This window comes from Synchiropus splendidus, chromosome 2 (genome assembly GCF_027744825.2).
Source record: "Synchiropus splendidus isolate RoL2022-P1 chromosome 2, RoL_Sspl_1.0, whole genome shotgun sequence".
Classification (NCBI taxonomy): Eukaryota; Metazoa; Chordata; class Actinopteri; order Syngnathiformes; family Callionymidae; genus Synchiropus; species Synchiropus splendidus.
The window spans coordinates 24,733,560-24,752,562 of record NC_071335.1 but is presented as its reverse complement, the minus strand read 5'-3'; the positions used below and the strand labels follow the sequence as shown (position 1 = coordinate 24,752,562).

The 19,003-nt window shown below is 42.4% G+C and overlaps 1 protein-coding gene across 1 annotated transcript; it reads left to right on the top strand.

Annotated features, from left to right (window-relative positions):
• Window positions 1–34: 34 nt before the first annotated feature.
• prom1b (prominin 1 b) lies at window positions 35–18,933 on the top strand. Its single transcript, XM_053856630.1, has 29 exons — window positions 35–573; window positions 8,078–8,139; window positions 8,516–8,542; window positions 8,620–8,825; window positions 8,984–9,104; window positions 9,172–9,235; window positions 9,315–9,404; window positions 9,871–9,894; window positions 10,468–10,685; window positions 10,771–10,845; window positions 10,924–10,987; window positions 11,070–11,078; window positions 11,156–11,315; window positions 11,385–11,537; window positions 11,885–12,008; window positions 12,083–12,186; window positions 12,470–12,554; window positions 12,630–12,776; window positions 14,282–14,353; window positions 14,528–14,620; window positions 15,055–15,072; window positions 15,191–15,244; window positions 15,309–15,389; window positions 15,490–15,558; window positions 16,057–16,146; window positions 16,759–16,874; window positions 17,362–17,441; window positions 18,150–18,188; window positions 18,265–18,933. Exons 1-27 carry the CDS (start codon window positions 312–314, stop codon window positions 17,438–17,440), a joined length of 2,667 nt encoding a protein of 888 aa, XP_053712605.1. The 5' UTR covers window positions 35–311; the 3' UTR covers window position 17,441; window positions 18,150–18,188; window positions 18,265–18,933.
• The last annotated feature ends 70 nt before the right edge of the window (window positions 18,934–19,003 follow it).

Here is a 19,003-nt window from a genome sequence, read left to right as displayed (position 1 = left end):
TCTCGCGCGCGAGCGCTCCTTCCGTGCACGCGAGATTAGCAGCCCGCGGGTGAGAGTGAAGCAGCGCCGGAGAATCCTCCGCTGAGGAAGACCTCCAATACCCGAAGAATGTCCTTGAAACGTCCACAACGAGAACCGCGGAGCTAACCACGGAATTTGTCTGACTCTTGGATGTAACTCCGGAAAGTTTCGAGCGCGTGGCGAACCGTTAAGAGGGACAGGTGTCTGTCGCGTCACTTGACCCGCTTCCCCGCTTCATCCTCGGCTGTTCGTCTCGGTGCTTCTGTCCAGAACTTGGACTTTGCAGAGCCATGTTGTGGACGCGGTGGCTCGTCCTGCTTTGCTTCTGGGGCGCTGCTGGAGGCGAGCAGCAGCCGGAGAAGATGGAGTTCAGCCCGGCTGATGCCGCCCGAAGGCAGCGCTCCCCTCCGCCGGTGCCGCCGCTGGATTTTGGGTTCGTGCCCGCGGCAGTCTATTCCACTCACGCCTACTACGAACCTGGAGGAATTGGGATCCTTTTCCACATGGTCCATGCTTTTCTCTACCTGGTTCAGCCCAACTCATTTCCTAAAGGTCAGTGTCTCTTCGCTTCATCACAGCTGACCCATATGATGTTGAAGTTTGTCATGAAGAAATAATGATAAACACAATACGCAATATCAACGCTATAAAGCTAAATAACGTTTTTATCAATTATAGTATTAGAACAACCAATTGTCTTTTTCACTCGCATGGAAATAAGTGCATTAAGTGACAATAATAAAATATCTTGTACGGTATATTTGATATATAATATCAAATATGTATTTGCAGTAATTAATGATTTATGAGTTATGATTCTATGATTTATAAATTAGCGAGTAGATGCTTATTTTGTCATAACTGTGCTTGTTATTTATGTCTAGAATTTATTGTGTAGTTCAACAATGCTGTTTCCATCCTGGTTTAAATATCATACTTCATCTAATATATTATTGCTTCATAACCAGCTGTAATATTTTGTATCTATTAGCTCGAAAATGTTTCAGAATATTGAGATTTCACAAGCCGTGTCAGAACTAAGAATAGCAGGAAGCTCAGTAGCAAGTGCAACACTCGATGGTAAGTCTTATTAAAGGTTCGGTGCTGTTGGCCCCTGCTGACATAGTTGACATGTTTTACATCACAGGTAAACAACAAAGTCCAATCCACCTGTCAAAACAACTTCAAAGTCGCTCTCCCAGGTGCAAGTTTTAGCGGACGGTGGATTGTGAAATCTGTGTTGACAGATCCATTGGTCAACATGGATTTGGCCCCAGTTGCGGTCAGTTTTAAGAAGCACCACATGAAGGTGTCGGTGTGTATTCACTGGCACCCAGAGAGCTTGGTTCAACCCCCTGTTCTGTTCTTTTTAAAGAAAGGTATCAGTTAAAAAAAACTTGAAATGCAAGCTTATCACCACAAATCAGTCAAGTATTTGTTGTATATACAGTATGTTGTGTCAGCCAACATTATGCCAAAGATTAGGTTAGGTGAGGCAACTTTATTGTCAAATATGCTACAGTACAAGACATATAGCATGGATGAAATATCTGTTCTCTCAGACCTGGACGGCATGACATACACATAGATTTTGTAATTATTAGTTATTTACTTTTATATGAGACTAGTATTCTGAAAATTCAGCGGTTATTCTCACTTCAAGGAACCGGATCAGCCAGATGTTACGTCTGTGGTACAAAATCTCCTTTATCCAGCAGCTGCAGGTCACATGATTCACAAAATAACTGGACATTGAAGTTAGAGGGCCACAGTTTTTGGTTGTTTGTGTCCAACCAACGAACAGTTTTAGACAGTTATAAAAACCAAATTAAATCACATTAAATCTAATTTATGCCTTGAAATTAAAACGATTCTGTCAAATTATACCAAAATATGTTGGCGTTGTGGACTATTCTTTGAACACAGGAAAAACATTACATCTGAGAGCAATAATCTAAATTCACTGTAAATGATCCCGATATTGAGCCTGATGTTTGCATGTAGTGATATGGGGCACTAGTCAAGGTCCAAATGTTTTGGGGCGACAGACGTGAGTTAAAGGCTCAGGGTCCAATCAGCCCCGCTTCATATGTGCGGCGGACGATTAGTGCATCATCATTGTGGTGAGTTCACTGTTCACTTGGTTTGGTGCCGGGATGTTGACTATGATCGGTCACGTTGGAGGATGACACAGTGCAATAGGATTGAGGGTTTTAAGTTGCTGCCATTTTGGTGTCCAGGGTTAGAGCCACTGGCTGGCTAATCAATTAGCAGATCAGCGATTAGAGGAGGCTTTCTCAGTCACCTGCATCACGACGTAAGACCTTAAGCCCGTGGACCATATGCTGCCATGACAGGCTCTCTGTGCTGTGCACTGGTGACTGTCAGTCATAGCTCCACAGACTCATATCTCTGACATCATCCATGTTCAGCAAATATACACACACGTGCGCCAGGACATCATATAATAACCAAAACACGTAATAACACCTCAACTTCAACTGTCATAAACTACACTGACTTCAAGCTTAATATTATTTTTGTCGATATGAAAAGTAGTAATGACGATTTAATGCGATACATTCACTTCAAACTGTTTATTCAGCAGGGAGTAAAGCATTAATCTTTTAATCTCTTCGGTTTAAACCCGTCGCTAGAAACTGTCATTCAGCTGTTTGTGAAGTTTGTATCATCTTGTCTACTCTTGAGCTTAAACGTAACATCAGAAGAATAAGACATGTTGTATAGTTCTGCCTTTGAAATAGCCCTTTGTGTAAAGTATAGTTTCTAAAGAGGAAGCCCAGTCATCCTTCCTAGAATCAGAAGGAAGAATATTTAGTAGCAGTTCTATATTCATTTCTTATAGAAACCAGAGTTTGCAACACTTGTGAGATTACAAAGCCAATTGTTCAATGATAGTCTTTGAGCCACAGACAATATAATAATAATAACAGTTGGAATAGCACTACAGTTATGGTTGAGCCAATGATATACAGTACAGATTTATTGAGTAGCATACTTTTTATGTAGGGAACGTCAATAAACAACTAACCTCTTTAATGCGGAGCCAAAAATGGTCCCCCTAAAATGAGGTGTAAATACACTTCTAAGCAATAATAACTCTCATTTTAATGCACTGGTGGCCAGTAAGTCGGCAATGAAACTTCAAGCATCAGTCAATAGGCATAGATATTTTAGGCAACATTCAGAAGCAGCTCTGAATTGGCTGTGTTGGAATTGAATTGTTTACCTTACCCCACTGTCTGATGCTTGCTTTGTTATTGCTGCTCAGGATTCAGACTCTTTTCATTCTGAATTCTCAGACTGTTTAGCTTCTGCAGGAGAGTGAGGTTCTCATCTATATGAAATCTCTGTAATAGACGTCGTAACTCGTGTGAAAAACAGAGTCTCCAGGAGGAAAAAAAAAGTGGTTGCACTGAGCTGCAGAATAAGTGTGGGAAAAACAAACCACTTTAGTAAAATGCTTATTTCTGTCATTTACATAATGTTATATGCCTATTTTCTTCCAAGTTTTATTATTATTATTATTATTATTATTATTTCCATTTCCTGGTGGGATTGGTCTTCCACAACATTTCAAACTGCTGTACTGGCAACAAAACTGAAAGTAATGAACCACCGCCAAGTTTTGTTTTCAAACTATGGGCACTTGTTATTCATGGTTGTGAAGAAAAGACTCGTATCGTATAAATGTAAATATTCGTCTGCCCTTTAATAAGCATTTAACATGTGTGATGATGCCAATGTCATTGAAAAACTATCATATTCATGAGTTTAATTGGCATACTGAGCTCTATATTTGTTAAATGTTTTCTTTCTATCTGTGCTGAAGTTGCTTTGCTGTCTTGTCTCACACTTTTCTGCGTCATTCTCTCTGAATTGACACGATGTGGTGGTCTGCCTTTTGAGTGGGGGGGACTCAAGAGGAGTCAGGAGGGCAGTCTGAAATAAAGAGCTGAGGCGGGCGGATCAGTCGTCGGTTGTTGGTGCAGGTGGCCAAAATGAACCCTGCAGGTGGGTTGGAAGTCTGGCCGCCTTTCAGTGAAGTTGCTGCTCCTCCACATTGGGAGAAGCCAGTTGAGGTGGCTCAGGCACATCATCTGGACGTGACCCCGAGTGCTCCATAAATACATGGGCTATATATTTGGATGAATACTGTTATTATTTCTTTATTGTTTTTATATTCTCTAGGACCATCATCATTCCTTGTTGTTTTGGTACCTCAACAATGGGTCTCAGTCTTAGAAAAACAAAGGAAAATGGAGCCAATGCAAGAGAAAATTTGATGTAATTACCTCTAAATAATATTGATATTTTTAATGGACTGTGACTCCATGAGGATGTAGGCATATGTGGGACTTGAGGAGAGAAGTACTCGAACTTTACACAATGACATCTCAGAAGCTTAAAAACATAAGATATGTGTCATGTTTCGGGATCAGTTCTTAGTATGGAGAGGAACCTTCAGGCCCACAGGAAAAAAAACATGTTTCAGTCATCAAAATGAAAGCATAAATATGCAAATAAAATGTTACAATTCTGAATTATAAAGAATTGCTGACTTTTTCTTGACACAATGTCGAAGTATTTTGGGTACTTTCGCTGTGTTTGTAGGCAGGTTCTTAGCTGCCCAAGACTGCTAGGGTAGATTAGGGGATTAGCATCTACGGTGCTAATGCTAGCATGAAGCAGCCGCGCTGCTACAGATGGCACTGAGGAAGCAGGCACAAGCGGAAATCTGGGTCACCACGCTGGCGTTTTTGGGTGTTCATTTCTTGATAATTTTGACAAACAAGTCTCAATGAGCAAGCTGTTAGAACTTAACTCATGTGTTTGGGTTTCATCCTGTGAAATCTTGATGCTTATCGAGCGTCTTCCTTTAATGTCGGAGTCAAGATTCATTCATATTCAGGTGAATTGGTGGCATGTTTCGGTTAGCGTTGAGCTTCAGGTGCTTGGTGTTTACTGGAAATGTTATCCCCATTTGAAGAGTCGGTCTAAGTTCAGAAGGAAAAAGGGACATTCCCCTAATCCTCTTAGTTGTTTGCCTCCAGCTTACTCAGGTTGTGCAACTTTCCTCAGCGCCTGATGCACACAAATCCAGTACACAGAGAATCCATCAAGATTTGAGCATTTTTACCATTTAAAAAAAATGTGAAATCACTATCATATTCACTATGTTACTTTTTTAAATTTAATTTTAGTTCATTTGTCACATGTTGCTGGACAAAACGTGGTTACGTATGCAAGAGTGTGCCCCTTTATTCTAGAATATTGAATATTTCGATTTGTTTCTATAAGCCTAGCTTTGTGTTTTGTTGAAAAGTGAGGGCAGTTGCTTATCTTGGGCAATAACAAACAGTAAATCACGACATTAATGTTCATATTTGAATTGATCGAGGTACCGCTCCTAAAATCATAATTTAATTTGCTCAGACTCAGCTTTCGATAGCTTTATTTTGAGCGACATCAGAAGGATTCGTAGACGCCTCACCCAAAATGTGGAGCAGATCCTGATCTGGTCAACGCACGCCTACACTGCACGTACCATTTGACCTTTGCAGCTTATCCAGCTTGACCAGTTTCCAACCCCACACTCCTCCAGTGGCCTCTTCAGTGCTTAGTAGCTTCCACACACTTTAATTTGCATATAAAATTCCAGTGGCTGAAACCTGGTTTATACCCAAAACAAGAGATGAACTGCAGCCCATCCATTTGGGATGAATAACTCTTAAATAAGTAACTGTGTTTTTGCTCTTGTTACTCTTCATTATTATTTAGTCCAGGGTACATAAGAGGCCAACCTTTTCAAGTGTCAGACCAACGAAATTCACCAGTAAAAAGACATCCTTTGTTAGGTAAAAGTGTAAACATAATCTGCTACTGGTGACCGTTTCATTTGTTATTGAAGGCTAATTTTCAAAAAGGCTTCTTACCCCCTTTCACCTGCCTCAATTTTTAGGAATTTTCAGGACTAATTCTTGGCATTTGACCATGCTTTGTTGGTCAGCTAGTTCTCCAGCTTGTATGGGCCGCATAGAATTACTTGACAGTCCAAATTTGGCCCGTGGGCCTGGAGTTGGACACATGGGGTCCAGTCACAAGATTGGTACAGGAACTACTAACATCTGACATTGCAAATTCTTGGAAAAAGCATGTTGGTCTCTTTGAGGTTTCTTGTTACAAATGTTAAATTACGTGTCTAAGACTGTCAACCTCTTGCTGATTTCACATTTAATTGTTACTACAGGCACATTTTTAATCGTGAATGTTGCACCTTTCATCCTTTGTAAAACTGCAGTTTGTCTGTTGATAGATAAAGATGAAGTTTTTAATTTTAAAAAAGTCAATTTGGTGTGTATTATCTAAGAATATGGAGAAGACGGTTCCAAAACTTCCAACATTTGCATGAAATAAATCAATAACTCTTCATTATTGAATCATCCCAACAAAGCACTGCAATTGTTTCGTGTATAAATGCAGAGAAAGTGCATTTCAAAACTCAAGGAACAATTGGCATTTTGGTCAGTGGGCCTGAAGGGGGCGACAAAGCAGCAGCTGTGATGCAATTTCCCAGTAGATACCTTCAATTGAAGTTTTACACGCTCTTTGGATCTGACATGTTCTGACACCTCTCCGCCGTTGGAAGCATCCGAGGTGATGGATGGGTTGCGTAAGGTCTGGCCTGTAATCTGCTGAAGACGGGCTGAGGAATGTACTCACCTTTATTTACTCCTTACAATAAGAAGGCTGTCGGCTCTAATCTACACAGTGAGAGAGTGTGAGGGAGGAATGCTATATCCGGGTGGTGGTTAGATCAATCGTGTGAATAGAGATCGGTCAGTAGTACGTACGGAATAAGGCGTCTGTCCGGATCACTCGTGGTTGAGGTCTCACCGTGACGTCAGCTCATCTCCTTTCGTTTGTAGTGTCCACCTACTGGGTCACTGAACTAAGCTGTCTAAGCTTAGCTGCCCCCTCGGGCTTATGTTGGCTAAGTAGCCGGGCAACAGCAGGTGGTACCGGCACGGCAGCTCAGATGTGCCGATTTGCTGCATCTGCAAAGTGACCTGATGTTCTCACCCAGCATGACAGTCTGGCCCAGTCACCGCAGCTCTGTAAACACTGAGCAAGAAGGGAAGATTAAGAAAGGAGGCAGGCTCAGTGGGATTTGTTTCGACGATAAGGTCAACGGAAAACTGGTGTTTCAACAAATATCCATGTTTTATTGGAATTGAAGTTCATGTCTGCTGCTTCTCCTCCCCCATTACTGTCTTGTCAGCACCTGGTTATCCATTATAATCCGGTAAAACCTATGAGGGACCAGTCGGAGGCGGCATTAAGATCCACTGCAGTTCATCTCACACATTATCGTTGATGTTTTTTCAGATTATTTAATTTAAGATGTCACTTGTTCACATGACTCTAGTCAAAGCTGTTGTGAGGAGTGAAACCAACTGATGGTTCTGAAGATGGTGCTGCATTTCACTTCACGTTCTTATTGTTCTAGGATGTAGAAGAGTGCTGCATCACTGTGACTGAAGCTCGGAGTAGAAACAGGCAGGCAATTTAATGGTAAAAGTCACATAGCAGACATGTTGAAGTGAAAATCAAAATGTGTATTTTTCTAAATTAATTGTGTATTTTTATAGAACTTTTTTAAATGGCTGGTTTTATTACTAAACAACATTTAGACTGCTGAAACCGCAGTTGAAAAAAGGAATATATAATGATCAAACTACTGAACTGATGGTGGCAGCAATGATACTGAAGTCAAGATTCATCCCAACTGCAGTCGAAGCACAGGTGGGTCACCGGTGTCTGACCCAGATAAACACACACACGCTGCAGGGCGGCTGCTTCACACACACCAAAAATAGTCATCTGTTGTGATACAAGGAATCGCATCTGTAATGATCCTGAAATTGAATTGGATAATCTCAGATGTAACCCTCCCACAGGCGTGTGTGAATATAGCAACTCTCCCTCTTTCCAGTTAGGAAGAAGTGATCATTGTTATTTGTTTATTATCCAGATTTGATCGTCAAAGTGATCCAGCAAAACATGGGCGGCATCAAGATTGAAGAATGGAGAAAGGTATGTTGAAAGACTGATGCCCTGTTTTACACAAAATTATAATTAATAATTTTATTTTTTTTTTCTTAGAAAAAAAATATATCAAAAGACATGCATTTTGTGTTTCAACAAGATTATTTACTCAAAGAAAATATGTTGAAAACAACAAATATAATATAATTTTTTTTTAAAGACTTATAATCAATGAATGTTTCCATTTTTAAAATGTTAATATAAACATAGCATCGTTACTCAATATTCTGTGTGTTTTATAGTGAATATCTGGTAAACAATTTAGTTCATGTAAGTTACGATAGATATATATATTTTTTATTTCATTAATAGGTGACTTTTCCTCTTTTCAATTTTGACATCTCTTTTTTTCGTGCGCTTTCAGCCCGAAAACGTGGTCCTGCTGCTACAGGTACATGACTCAAATCAACATCACGACATTCATCATTCCAAAATAGAGGGGCCGATGACGATCCGTCTCTCCTGCAGGGGATCTACTACGAGGCTGGGTTCCTCCTCTGCTCTACCATTGGCGTCTTGTTCGTGGTTCTGACTCCCATTATCGGTACTTGTTTCTGCGTGTGCCGATGCTGCGAGAACTGCGGCGGTGAGATGCACCAGAGACAGAGGAAGAACGCGGACTGTCAACGGGGTTTCTACACCGCTTCACTCGTCGCCACATCCATCTTCATAGCGTGAGCTTTTTCTTTGTCTTCTTTTTTCAAGGGAACAAAGTCATGAGCTTAGAATAAGTGAAGTGAAAGTGGATCTACAGAATAGAGGCTTGTGGTTCCCTCTCAGCCTCCAGTACAAGCTTGCACTGAAAGTGTTCCTGACCGCTCTTGTCTTGCAGTTTGGGAGTGATGATGGCCTACGCTGCCAATCATAACGTCAGTGGCCACATCAAAAACACCCGTCGGCTCATCAACACCAACATACGGGATCTGAAGATGTTCGCCAACAACACCCCCGCGGTACAGACCCCCTCAAAGGCTTCAGCTTCATGAACCCTGGGATGTTAAACGTCTTTTATTTGTGCAGCAAATCGAATTCATGACCGCTCAGTACACGACGGCCAAGAACAAGTTCCTGTCCGACCTTGACAGTAAGATAAAGCTGAAAGTCTGTTTTGGACTGAGCCGCTGGTAATGGAGCCGTGTGATGATTCCCTGCTTTCCTGACAGATATCAGCCCTCTGCTGGGGGGAAGGATCCACAGTCAGCTGGAGAAAGAAGTGGTCACATCACTGGACGGTGCTCTACGGATGGCAGGAGGTAAATTAAAACAAACAAATCTAGCAAAATTATATTTCATTCATCTAGTTTAATTGTACTTAAATAGTAGATAGCAGAATGATCTCATTTAAATGGAAAGTTTCTCTTCCATCTCATATGGTCTCCTTCATCATTTTGGTTATGACATCGCAAAAGGAAAAATGTTCCATAGTAAAGAAACTAAAGAAATCATAAGCTATTTATCTGTGTTTTCTGCATTGATTTTTCCACTTATTAATTCATCAAAATTCCCGTGTTAATGGTCCAGTCCGAATTTCTCTAGTAGTTTACACCTCCATTCAGAACTACATCTGCTTTTGTCATCGGCTCATACAGAGCAAAAGCAAGCAAAGTTATAGCTTGCAGGGTCGACTGCTACTTTTCTGCTGAACATTTTTTAATACAATCATGTGTTCTAAGTGCAAAACATGTGGGTAAATTGAATCATTCTCACTTTTTAACTCAGCTAAAGTTGAGAGCGCCATCAAAGGTAATTTCAAACATGTTGTACATTGTGTTTGTTTTTTGTGCGGTGCATTAGCATGGTTGTATTTTTGTGTGTCCAAATGTGTTTGTGTCTGTAGATGAACCGTTTGCTGGGTTGAAGCGCAGGTGGGCAAAGTGTGGTCCAGGGAGCCACACGTGGCCCTCTGCCTGCTGTACTAAGGCCCTCAAGAGCAGAACAACAATCAGGATTTGAATTCTAAAGATAACTCATTAGTTATTTATTTATTTCTTTGTTTTTAGGAGTTTGTTTCCTTTGTCCATTTTAACAATATTGTTGTCCCTCAAAATAACTAAATAAAAAGTGTTTCAGGGTTCATATTATCTGTTTAACCAATAGTGTTGCTGCAGAGATCTTAAAAAAGGCTTACGATAGTTATGATTTATTTTGAGGGTCTTTAAATAAAATCAAATAATTTATGATCAATGCACATATTTTAACCATATGATGTCCTTTTAGATTCTGCTTCTTCTTTCCTTCTGTGTGTTGGCTCATAACAGTACATAATGTTGTCCCTTGGGAAATGTAGTTGCTCAATGTCGACTCTACTTCTCGTAGCAATGCGGGAGACCAAGGAGGCGCTGGAGAACGTCAGCTCCTCTCTGCAGGCGCTTCAGGAAGGAACAGCGAAGATACAAGCCAGTTTATCTGGAGAACGAGCATCTTTATCCAACACGCTTTCAGATCCGGCCTGCACCAACGGAGCCGTGTCTCCCACCTGCAACGCCATACGCCTGACCTTGTCCCAACTCAGAATCAATGCCGATTACTCCACGGTACCTGTCGCCTGCCCGGGATTCAAACCTTTTATTCTCGAGTAATTGAATTGAGTTTAATGGTGTCACGCTTCCTGTCTGTCAGCTCTCTGATGTGGGTCATGCCCTGGCAAACGTGGAGACTGTCCTGAGAACGGATCTCACCAACATTGTTCAGAAGGTCAGTCCCAGTTAGTGGCTAATCCTGTTTCAATCTGGACTGGTGTTCTTATTCACACGCTGCTCTGCTCGCCATCAGGGCTACGCTTCCTTCAACGACACGCCCAAACTGGTGAAAGACCAGACCAGGAATATTGTCACGGGTAAAACAGACTCATTCAGTTTTGCTTGGCTCAGACACAATTTTAATCTGTCCTTCTTGTTTCATTCATGACGCAACCACAGCTCTTCCAAGTAGGTTTCTACAGTTCACTCTAATACACAACACAAATCTTTCATTGACGAAACATGTTTTGCTCTTGGTGTTTAAGGAGTGAAGAGCATGCTGGATAAGATCGCCACAGACATATATGGCTTTTCTAAAATGTTCCCCGTGGAGGCGTCATTGGTGAATTTCACCATTTTCCTGAATGATGGGCAGAAGAAGATCGAGTCCTACTATCCACAGATGGACCAGATGGACTTCTACAGGTTGGTGTGCATGAGTGACTCGAGCATTCCTGGTGTTGATAACTGAAAGACCTGTGTGTGGCGCTGCAGGTGGATTGCGTGTGTGGGCGCGCTCTGCATGGTTGTCCTCATCCTGGCCTTTAACATCCTGGGTCTTCTGTGTGGAACCTGCGGCTTCGACAAACAGGCCACGCCCACGACACGTGGCTGTCTGTCAAACACTGGAGGGAACTTGCTCATGGCGTGAGTGCATCCATTTTGAATATTTCATTGTTTCTTACTTGTATCTTTACAATATTTATCTCAGACATTGTTTGTTTTATAGTTCTTAGCACATCTGAATATTTTTCAGTAGCCATACAACTTCCTCAGAAATATATTCCCCACTTTTCTATCATATTTTATATAACTGACCATAACCACCACCAAAATGTGTCATTTGACTTGAGGAAATACCGATTTTGAAAGACTGTTGTTTTACCTTATTATATGTGTTTGCTTCTTTAAGGCTGTACTTGAAGTTTGTGCTTATTTTTACTATTTTCGTTTTCGTTTTCTTCTAAACCAGTGGTGGGTCTTGTCTCTTACAGAGGTGTCGGCTTCTCTTTCATCTTCGGCTGGATCCTGATGGTCATCGTCACTGTTCTGTTTGTTGTCGGTGGAAACGTGGAGAAGCTGGTGTGTGAACCGCTGGCCAACAGACAGCTCTTCAAGGTCTGAGGACACTTTTTTATTTCATCTATTTTCCTGCTGCTTTGCTCTGATTAACTTTGTGTTTGTTCCTGTAGATCATAGACACGCCGTTTTTAGTCCACCCAGCCAAGAAGAACTTCCTTCCTGGAATGTTGTTCCAGAATCCAAACATCGACTTGACGATAGGAAGCATGTACAGGTACATGACAACTCTAATATTTTCATCTTTATTCAGTCAGTTTTAGATATGACGGCACCGATCTTCATGCTAATGTAACACAGAAACAACTGTCAGAGTGTGACATGAATTAAGCTCCTGGGACTTGTTCCCAAGGGAGAGGTCACTATCTATCTTCATAGATAGATATAATAAAAGTAGCTACTGGTGGACTCCTAGCTATGTCTTATGGTTTACAGTGTTTAAGTTGCATTGAAATATCACTGGCGTGTTTAAAAATTAAGGAAGTGTTTTTCACTTTCAGGGAGTGCTACGAGAACAACGGCCTCTATCACGCTCTGCAGCTGGAAACCATGTTCAACATCAACGCCTTCCTCAACAGGACTGTGGTCCGTCCTGTCTTCAGTTCTGACTGAGCATCTGTGAAGATCACACTGTTTCTCAATTGTCGTCTTTCACTCCAGTACAACAAGGACCTGGCCAAAGTGCTGGAGAGCGTGCAGGTGGACCTTCGAGACATCACGCTGCTGGAACAAGCTGGCAGAGACAACCTGGTCAACTTTGCTAACTCAGGCATCGGGCTGATCGATTATGAAGCCTACCTGGCTGAGGTGTGTCAACCTCAGTCCAAACCTGATCTTAGCTGAATGAATTTTGTCAAATAATGTGCCACAGGATGGTTAGGGTTGTCAGATCATGCTTTGTTCGGCCCACAGTGGTGAAATTTGGGTTGTCACAGCAGCAAAGTAAACATTAAACCAGGGGTTCTTAACCTTCTTGAAAATACACTTGATGCAAACTGTTAACAAAATTGGAAAAATTGAATACATTTCTGAATAAAATAAACATAATAAATACATGTCTAAATATCATAACATGACAATTATGTACTTTATTTAAACTCCAAAGAAGATATAAGTAAAGTGTAATTGAAAGTATTAATTTTAAAGCTGCTTCAACAGGTGCTTTCATGAACAGTTTTTACTGTTTGGGGCGCCATCACTTCTTTTCAAGAACGTCTCCATAGTTGTTAACTATCACAGATTTGCAGCTGTCAAGTCAATTCAGTGACACTTTTTACAGGCTAAAGAGCGCCATGCTGCCAAAATATTGAGCATTGTCACATCAAAACGATGAAATCACAGGCGTTTTATTGGAGGATCGGAGATGAGAAGCAGCCGCTGTAGTGTCGTAAATGTGCTTTGTAGTGGGTCATGGGGCGAGTGCACCTTATTGTTCAACCAGTGTCTCTTTCACTGTGTTAGCACTGAGCAAGCAGGACTGATGAAGGCGAGAGGCTGGGATCAGGTCGTTGAGGAAGTTAGCAAGGTAGAAGTGAGGGCAGCTCTTAATTGGATGAAGAGTGGGAAGACAATTGGACCAGACAACATGCCAGAGAAAGTGTGGAGGTGTTAAGGTGACCAGGCAGATGATCTTGAGGCTGAGAGGATGCCTTGTTTGTGGTGCCAGTCTTTGAGAGCAAAGTGGATTCTCACAACTGCAGCAAGATCAAGTTGATCCCTCTCTAGAGTCACACCACGAAGGCGTGGGAAAGAGTGGTTGAGTCCAGGCTTAGACCAGGAGAAGCCAGCGTCGGTGAGCGGCAGCATGGTTCCGTGCCAAGAAAGAGCACCGTTGATCCATTGTTGAGAAGTACAGAGGAGGTCAGTTGCGCTGTGGCTTTGTAGATCCAGATAAAACCAAACAGAGTTCCAAAAGAGGAAGTGGGGTTTTGGATGAGGTGGTCAGGAGCACCAGAGAAGTTTGTGCTGGACATGTTTGAGGGCAGTGAGCGGTCGGAGTGACGCAGGGCTCAGCCCTCACCCATTTGTGTTATGAAAAGACAGACCGACGGGGTTAGGGAGGACCATAATGTTTGCTGATGATGTGGTGATCTGACAGGAATGAAGCTCAACAGAACCAAGTCGTAGCACACTTGCCTGGTGGACCACCAACAATGACTGACTGACAAGAGAAGATGATTTGTTGAGAAGGTTTTGAAAGCTAGAGATGGAGGAGGCTGAAGACAGCTGTTAAAAACTCTTCATGGCTATTCATTTTGGCTGTTTTGCATCGACAGATTTATAAATGACATCCTGGGAATGTCTCGTTCTAGGTGAATAAGGGGGTCACACTCGTGGACCTGCTGACATTCTCTGCCGATCTGGAGAATCAGGCCGACCAGCTGGTGAGTTTGAAGTTGAATGTTGTTGTCTGAACTTCTAAAACTGGATTGTAAAAAGAGAGTTCAGTGTGTATTTGCACCATTAGATTGGGGTCACGAGTTGAGTATATTTCAGAGTCAGGCCTCACCTGAGTTGGCTGTGAAGGTTGTACTAATGTTGAACTTGTGTGTCTTCAGCCGCGCGGTGCTCTGGAAAATGCTCTGAAAGGCCACGCCAGCAGCATCAGACAAATCCATAAAGACCTAGTGGTTCCCATGGAGCAAACAATGGTATTTATACACACGTGTTTTCATGTTTACTGTCTTTGCCATATGTCTTTAGGTTTGAAAGACTGGTTCTAAATGTTCAAAGTGTGTATTCATGCTTTTTCACCAATGGGAAAAGTTGGAAAATTATGACTAATTTATGATTCACTTATGGCTTAAGTTTTGTAAGATTGCTCATGTGAGCTAAGGAGGAACGACTTTTGAATTTTCATTTTCGTACGGAATCATAACTAACCTTTGGCTGTTTCTATATACATGCTAAACACCGTTCAACTCCTCTCAGTATTTACTGCCTCATATTTTTACTTTAACAGCACATGGGTGAAAGTACTTTCTAATTTTTGCAGTTCAATGTTGAGCTTATTACAGAAGTATTGGGCTGAAATAACACCTTATCGTTCCTCACCTTTCCTTTCTTCCCTCCTTCTCTGTGACAGAGATATGTCAAAGCCAGGGTAAGCTTGTGTTGCTGTTGTGGTTCTGCTGTGTGGTACCGTGCTGTCATGTGATCAAGGGTTCCAGTGTGGACGTTTGCCCTTTTGCTGGAGGTGACGGTTGTGTTTGTGTCGACAGAGCACGCTGAGCCAGAGCATCAAACTCCTCCAGAGAACGTCCAACGACCTGCCGGTGAGCAAAGTTGTGTTGTTTCTTATTGTGGAGCAGCATCATTAAAGGCTTCACTGGCTTTCAGGTCAAAGTCAACAACATCCTGAGTGCCATCGATGCAGCAGAGTACCTTATCACGAACAATGCCACGCATGTGGTCAAACAGGTGACTGGGTTTCACTGGTGTTGTCACCACAGAGGGGAATATGAAGCTCGTCCTCAGCTGCATGATCCAAGGTTGTTCTGACATGTTTCTGTCTGTCCAGGAAACTAAAGGCTACACACAGAGTTTGGTGGGATACTTCACACAATATACAGACTGGGTTAGACACTCGGTAAGTATCTTCCAAACCCAGCGCTATCCCACTGCTAAATAGGGTCACAACTCAATGAATGTCATTGAAATGTAAGGTCACAAGTTTATGATTTTATTTTATTTTATTTACATTGGATGCTCCTTAAATACATTTAAACAATGTTAGAGAATGATAATTTTATACTGTGTTCAGTTTGCTAAAGTGGGTCAGTGTTATAATAATGTATTTTGAATTTAAATAACTTGCGGTCCTGTAGTGCAGGGATGGGCAATTCTATTTCATAGTGGGCCATATTATATACTGAGAGGGTCCATTGAAAAATATATAAACAAATCTCTCAAATCCTCACGAGGGCCACATAAGTGCTGGCAAAGGGCAGCATGTGGCCCCCGGGCCGCACTTTACCCGGAGCTGCTCTAGCGAAAGGCTGAAATTGTGAAACTGTCTTGTGTGTGTGTGTGTTAGGCTTCATCGGATGGGTTCAGTGGATGAAATCTGTGTTTGAATTTCTCACAGTTAACAGCGGAGGTGGCTCAGTGTAAACCCATCAGCAACATTGTGGACAGCTTTGAGATCGTAGGCTGCAGCTTCATAGTGGATTCACTGGTGAGTGTGTGTGTGTGTGTGTGTGTGTGGGCCTCACTCTGGGTTTCGACCAGAAATATAAGCAGTTCTTTGAGGGAACTCACTGTTCTGGTCTGATGCCAAAATACTTAAAAACATCATGTTCCCTACCGGTCCTCTCTCTCTCTCTGCCTCTCTTACACTCCACCATTGGGTCTCATATGGACACGGTTGTCTACACACAGATTCTTCTCTGTTCTTTACTGGGTGCTGAGTTGATACATACAGGTTCATGTTCACCAATCAGATTCATCTTTAACCCGTGAATCTGTGAGTGCAGCTTCACCAGCTCAGAAGAGATCACCATTCCCTCACCTCCTTCAACACTTGGACTCGTCTTCACAGAGCAGCTTCCCTGTCCTCACTCTCACCTCATGTTCACGCTTCATTTCACTCTTTACTTTACATATAGTTTACTCTTGAAGTTCCTGTGTTAAAAGGTTTCACTTGACCTTGGAAACAAATGGATATGCTGATGGTGTTGATGAAGAAGGTGATGATGATGATGAAGATTAGGGGTGATGAAGCACGAGCTTGAGCCGTTTGAAGGCGTGTGGAACGCGGCTGCACATGAAGCTGTGGCATGTCTTGCAGAACACCTTCTGGTTCGGCCTGGGAGGCTGCTGCATCCTTCTCATCCCGAGCATCATCTTCTCCATCAAACTGGCCAAATACTACCGAAGGATGGACACGGAGGACGTCTTCGAGGAGTGAGTGCCCTGCTCCCTGCGCCTCACTTCCCTCTGAGCGCAGAATAATCACTCTTCTTCCCTCTTTTCTTCTCGAACCACTCTTTTCCTGATATGACGCCCAAATGTTCCGTTTCACCAGCTCCTCTTATCCGTGGCTCGTCGCACTTTGACTTTTGTTTCATGCCTTTAACTGGCGTAAGGTTCTTTCAACTGGCCGGCTGACTGCCCTCCTCCCCTGCCACCTTTCACTCCTTCTCCTTCTCTTCCTCCAACTCCTCCTCTTCCTCCCCCTCCTCCTCCTCACCTAGAGTAACCTTCAGGTAACCAGTGTGAGCGTGTCTGATGTGTCCGTGGAAGCTCTGCTCAGGTACAAGACCTCCAGCTCCTCAACAGCCCGCAGCAACTGGCCTCTTTCCTCTTCCTGTGAAGATGTTCACTGTGCAAAGTGTCTTCATTTGTGTCCATTTGTTTGTGTATGTGTGTGTGTGTGTGTGTGTGTGTGTAGTTCCCCCTATCCAGGAACCCCCACCCTGTTCCCCCGAGCCTCGGCGCCTCTCAACCCTGACTGGTACCCCGAGTCCTGAAGTATGGTGCCGCCCACCGTGCCGTCACTCTGTCATGTCACACTGTGATCGATCGCAATGGATGTGTTTTGTGCGACTGAGTTACAGTAGGGGGTGCCGTGTTTCTAGCGGACAAAAAGAGAGATTACGTTTCCAGTGGCTGCACATAGGTGGCAGAGTGGCGTCTAAAGCAACAGTTCTGTTGACCAGTTCAGTGTCAAGACTAGGGCTGTCAATAGATGAAAATCTTTAATCGGATTAATCACTATTGCCATAGTTAACTCGCAGTTAATCGCAAATTCATCACACTTTTTCAATCTGTTCTAAATGTAAAAATAATGCACAAATATTAGTGACCTCACTACAATGTACACGTTTTTAACATGTTAACTTTTGACAGCTGTAGTACAAAAAAATACATTTGATAGTGATGCAGTTTTTATTTTGAAATAAAGTAGAAAATTCTTTTCAAGCTCATAAACGTTCAATTGCAGCTTAATGAAGAAACACAACGATTATTTCATTTAATTTCATAGTTGGAAAAAAATGATCGGGTGATATTTTAAGAAAGTGGAGCTACGAGGTTCCTCACTTGAAGGCTTCCTCAGCCACCCATTCTCGCAGTTGCAACCACTCCAGCCATCGCTGCATGTCATTCAGCTGAGACCTGTTGTTCCCAGCTTAAATCCAAGGAGCAGTTTTTAACTTTTACCCTCTTCTTCTGCTTCAGTGGACAAGAGAACTGGAACTGAGCTCCTCATCGTGATCAGTAAGTTCCTGCCGTCTTCAGTATCACCAGCAACAATGTCACTCAACCTTCCAAACTTCTCCTCTCGACCATCCAGACTTCACATTCTGAAGCAGTGGAAGCTCATCACAAGGCCGTCCGGACCCCTGGCGAACTCTCCTGCTGAACTACGACCAACTCACTCGTGTGGAACAAAGCAACTCACTCAGGCGTGTTTAGAGCCTAGCTTCATCTGTAGATAGTCGATTTGTACTTTTCAACTCAAGTGTACAGTTTTTACACTTTCAAAACTGTTGAAAGTTTTATATATTTTTATCCATGTTTGTTTTATACCTAGTCCTTGTACTAGTCGTAGTGGATGTGGATATTTGTAAAGTAGCATTTCGGCTGAATCTCGGTAGAAGAGTGGACTGTACTGGAGCTAGTTATGGAGTTGGACTCAATGATCTCGAGCATCGTGGCGAGGATGATCCCACCGTCCTGACACCAGGAGTTAGTGTGTGGTGATTCAGTTTGGCAGGCGGCGGCTTTAAATGGAAATGAATTATTTAGATTTGACGGCATGAAAGCAAAAAAAAAACAAAAATATTAAGGACTCATAAACAAATGTTTACATGACTGGCGGTTTCTATTTTATTGTGCGATTATGATGTATTGTTGTGCAGTTCTCAGTTGCTGCAGCAGATGGTGCTGTTGCATCCGCTTGACTGAATCACGGAGCTCAAGAACGTTTCCTCCAAATAAACATGTGATTTCTTCACTTTAATATTTGAGGGTTGGTTGCTTAAACTGAGGTGTGGAGGGTGTTCTGAGGCCCGGACCCGCCAGAGTGAACA